The 4,529-nt window shown below is 63.3% G+C and overlaps 2 protein-coding genes across 2 annotated transcripts; both read left to right on the top strand.

Annotated features, from left to right (window-relative positions):
• Positions 1–596: 596 nt before the first annotated feature.
• On the top strand, positions 597–1,126 carry EMIHUDRAFT_50261 (hypothetical protein; the record flags this gene model as incomplete). The annotated part of the gene is made up of 4 exons (XM_005784199.1): positions 597–768; positions 831–899; positions 978–1,022; positions 1,092–1,126. Coding segments are annotated over 4 exons (321 nt in total), but the record flags the coding sequence as incomplete, so codon positions are not given.
• A 2,129-nt stretch (positions 1,127–3,255) lies between these two features.
• On the top strand, positions 3,256–4,269 carry EMIHUDRAFT_253433 (hypothetical protein; the record flags this gene model as incomplete). Its single annotated transcript, XM_005784198.1, has 6 exons — positions 3,256–3,273; positions 3,388–3,441; positions 3,583–3,645; positions 3,689–4,009; positions 4,104–4,201; positions 4,245–4,269. 6 exons carry the CDS (start codon positions 3,256–3,258, stop codon positions 4,267–4,269), a joined length of 579 nt encoding a protein of 192 aa, XP_005784255.1.
• Positions 4,270–4,529: the final 260 nt, after the last annotated feature.

Genomic DNA, 4,529 nt, shown 5'->3' with positions numbered 1-4,529 from the left:
ACCTTCGCAAGAGGATACTGTAACGCTTGGCGAGCGGCCGCGCTGCGGGGCAGGGCTGGTGAGAATGGGCTCTGGAGAGAGTCCCCAGGAACGACCCACTCCCGTCCATCTTGATCTTGATCCCGAGCCCGCCGCGCTGATCTGGAGAGCTGGCAGGGAGCTCCTCGTCGCGCCGTTCCTTGACGTATTTCCGGGTGGGCGGAGGGAGCGATGGTTTTGGCACACCTGACATCTGGCGGGTACGGCGGCGAAGGCGGCGGGGCGGCGGCGCGGCGGCGGGCGTGCGGTTTCAACAGAAGATGCGAATCCCCGGCGCCGGCTTTTGAAGTTTTTTCGAAAGTGTATGTAGCTCTTACGAACATACCCGAGGGTGAACTGCTGACAGGGTTTGCGATGAGGAGCGATCCGAACGTGGTATTCGGGTGATTAGATCACTCAGCCTCTGCTTTTTTCTTTGGCGTTCTCTCCAGAGCGCCGCCGCTCGCGGAAACGTGTGTGAAGACTTCAAGTCATAAAACCCATATATGTGGCTGTACTCAACGCTTGTGCTCATCGCCGCCGCGGCGGACGCTCTCCCTCTGGCTGGCTACAAGACGACGTACGAGGTTGTCAAAATGGGCACGGGCAGCGAGGTCGTGTCCAAGGGCGCGACGGTGACCGTCCACGCGACTGGCATTGTCGCGGAGACGAGCAAAAAGTTCTGGAGCACGAAGGACGCCGGCCAGCAGCCGTTCACCTACCAGGCAGGCGTGGGCGGCGTCATCACAGGTGCTCGCCCGCAGCCGACGCCACGACTGCCTCGCACGCTCAAGGCTTGCCGCCGCTCTCAGGCTGGGATCAGGGCTGCCTCGGCATGAAGCTCAACGAGGTGAGGAAACTGAATATCCCGGCCGAGGAAGGTGGGCACGCCGCCCTCTCATACCCTGCTCGGCCGACTGCCTTTTGGCCCTGACGGCTCAAGCGCGCCGCGCCCTCAGGCTACGGGAAGCAGGGCTTCCCTGCTTGGGGCATCCCTCCCGGCGGTGCGCTGCTCTCGACGCTGCCCGAGGAAGCGGCGCTCTCCTCCTCACTGCCGCCTCGCCGCGGCGCAGGCACCCTCGACTTTGAGATTGAGGTGCTCAAGATTGTCAACAAGCAGAAGAAGGAGCTCTGAGGGCATGGCGGCGCTGTAGAGCGGAACGGACTGGGTGTTGCACGCGACGTTGATATCCACTCTTTCGTCTTTGCTCTCATTATACGGTAAACTCAACGCAAGGAGACATGGTCATGGAGAGCACTGGCGCACTGGCACTTGGTCTTGCTCTTGCGTCTTGGACAGTGGTGTCCACTCCCTGAGGTTCATGTAGTACCTAGTAGGTCTCTATTGTTGGCAACTCAGGTGGTGTCAGTTTTTCGCGCACTCGCATACCCTGCTCCCTGGGTTTTAGGTATGTTGTTGGCAAGACAGCAAGCTCACCCTTCCTCTCGTTTTCTACTCGTCGCCCTGAATGGTTGGGCAGAGGTTGTGGACACGATCCCGGCGTGAACACGACTAACTGGCGGATCCGCTCCTGACAGTGGCATGCACCGCGCCGCGGCGCGTGCCACTGTCTTTGTTTGAAGTAAAAAGTCGAATCAGAGCGGTGTCGGCGGTGTCCTCCATTTTCCTCCCCTGGGCCCCCGTCCGGGACCGCTCCGGGACGCACGCCGGCGAAGCACCATCAAGCTGTTGTACGGCTCCGGCATCGCCTTCCCAGGCTTAGCTAGACTGAGAAATATTGTGCATACGGTCTGTCTCTACAATATACTCACTGACACTCTACCTCCCAGAGCTCGTCCCGGTCCATCACGGCCATCCTCGTCCTCCGGAGGGCCCCCGGCCGCGGCGCGGTGCGGCGGCGTCACAAATCCGACCACAGAGCACCGGGACGCGGTCGGGCGATCTGAGGTCCAACTAGGCGTATGCATTGCCCATCCAGTGCTATCACCTGGACCCATCAACAGGCGCCTGCGGCGCCGTGGTCACGAGGTGTTGTTCACACTTGCCCAAGCATTCATGCAGTACATGTACATGTGTGTGTGTGTGGATCTTTGAGTTTATTTCATGATGGACTACAAGGACTGGGGGTTCAACCGGGAGGCAGGGGGTTCGACCTGGCGACGGAGGACCGTGGGCCATCGCGGGGACTGCTGCGTACGGAGGGCGCGGCAGATAGATCCGGATGGTCTCACCCGGTGGGTGGCACCGAGGCGTCTTGGACGCTCAGCTCTACCTTAGCTCCTGAGGGGCGCGTGGTTCTAACCACGTAGTATGACTATAGCCCACCACAGACACCCTCCCTGCTCCACACGTGTGCACACACCCTCACCCTCTCCTCTCTCCTCTCTCTCTCTCTCTCCTCTCTCCTCTCCTTGTCTGCTGTCTGCCTGGACTCAGGCGCAATCTGCCGATGCGAGATTGTGTGTGGGCTGCTCCTAGGGGGCCCTGTGCGATCCGACGGGTAGGGGGGCTGTGCCCGGGCGGTGTCCGGTGTGGAGTCCCCTTCTGATCCCGCCTGAGAGATGTTGGGTGTGAGGTTGTGGCGGCTTCGATCCCAAGCTGGGGGGGAGCTGATCCCACTCGTAACCAACTCTCAGGGGCAGTAGGTGGGCGAGCTTCAGGCGCGCCCATCTCGATCGACAAGGCGTCGCTACGCGCGGTCTTCCGCGGGGGGAGCTTCGTCGACGGGTGCGGGAGCGCGGCGCAGTCAGTGCCGTGGCGATGCCTCCGGCTGTTTGCGGCGGGCGGCTTGCTGCTCGCTGCGATGGCGAAAAACTCGTCTCGCCACACACCAAGGGCGTATGCTCTGGCGAGACGTGAGGCGCATGCGCCCAGGAGGGGAGGGGGCATGCGTAACGACACTGCTAGAGATGCCTTTCGGGGCCCAGAGACAAAACTTCTGATGCCATGCGTGACCTAGTAGTGTCCCCAGCTATGGGCGTGTCCACGTTGGAGCCAGGTGTGGTGTGGGCGCGAGAATAGCTCCGCCGTTCATGGAGGCAACCGATGCGAGTCGACTGGTGTGTGTCGTCGTGGTTTCGTATCAAGAATACTCACTCACTCACTCACTCACGGGCAGTGACAATTCAATGGGTGAGTGTTTGCGAGCTGAGGCGCGTGGGCTAAATCTAGGCCGCGCGTCGTGGCACTATGACGAAGTTAGACGTGCGGCCGCAGCGCGCCCGCCGCAGGCTCGGCGGTGCGCGCGTGTTAGCGAGAAAGTTGCGGGTGGAGCCATGCCCGACTTTTCGAAGGTGAGGCCTCTGCGACGAGTGCCAGCCGCGCTGCGGAGCCACACCCTTCGAGCCGCGTCCCGTCGGCACCGTCCCTGAGTGCGTCCCGCCTTGGCGGCACACACTCTCGACGAGGACAGTCCGGCCTACGGGAACGTGTCGCGCGCCGGCGACGGTTGTGGCGTGGTGGTTTCGAGTACGACGCGAAGATGGCACGACCACCGCCCTGCATCGCAGACCGGGCAAGGAGGGGCCTGCTCCCGTTCCGCGAGGAACAGGAGGTCTCCCCCCCTCCCCCGGCCTGAGCAGCGACGGTGACGCACACACAAGGTAAAAAAGAAAAAGGTGTGCGGCGTGTCAAAAGCGCGGTGTTTCGAGTACCGCGACAAGCTGGTCCGCCATGCCTTCGTACGGAGACCCCCCGACCTGCCCACAGCCCACCAAGCACTACCTCAAAAAGAAGAAGTCCGGCGGCGTCGCCGACATCAAGTCGCGCGGCGTCAAGGACGATGGCGCCCTCGTGAAGCTCGGAGACGTCGAACTCGCAGGAAAGGTGCCGATCCGGGACCTACTGGGCAAGGTTGGGGAGGGGACGAAGAAGATCACAGAGGCTGTGACCGACATGCTCGGAGACTCGCTCTGCGGCCTGATCGACAACATCCTCAAGAAGGTCTTTTCCGGCGAGTCGTCGCTCGACAAGGTCAAGAAGCTCGTCACCTCGCTGGTGAGCTGCGGCGGCCTCTGGAACGCGCTCGAGGTGCGGCTCCGCCGCCCCCGCCTCCGCCAGTTGCCGCAGCCGCACAGGCTGAGCTATGAGCGGCGCCACACATATGCCCTCGCGCGGCGCACAGGCCTTCTTCAGCCGCATCGCCTGCGCGGTGGGCACCACCCTCAAGACGGTCATCGTCGCCGTCAAGTGCCTCATCGAGGATGGCAAGTGCCCCAAGAAGTGGGAAAGGGCGCGCCGCCCGCGCCGCACTCTCACGCACCAGTGTCCTAGCGGCAGCAGTGTCCTAGCGCCCGCATGCTCACACCGCCGCCCGCCGCGCCGCCGCCTCCCCCCGCCCCCCTCTTAGATCATCGAGGCCATCGAGAAGCGGGTACCCGAGTTCCTCAGCTGCATCAAGGCGCGCCCTCCTGGCTCCTCTCTCGTGTCCGGATGCCCCGCTCTCGCCCTCGCCTTTCCAGCCCCGCGCCGCCCCCGTGGCCGCCGCCCTCACCCCCCGCGGGGCGGGTCACACAGGCACGCACGGGCTCGGCGTCGTCGCACTCAGCCT

This window comes from Emiliania huxleyi, assembly GCF_000372725.1.
Source record: "Emiliania huxleyi CCMP1516 chromosome Unknown EMIHUscaffold_1711, whole genome shotgun sequence".
Lineage (NCBI taxonomy): Eukaryota > Haptophyta > Isochrysidales > Noelaerhabdaceae > Emiliania > Emiliania huxleyi.
This window is presented reverse-complemented; position numbering and strand designations above follow the sequence as displayed.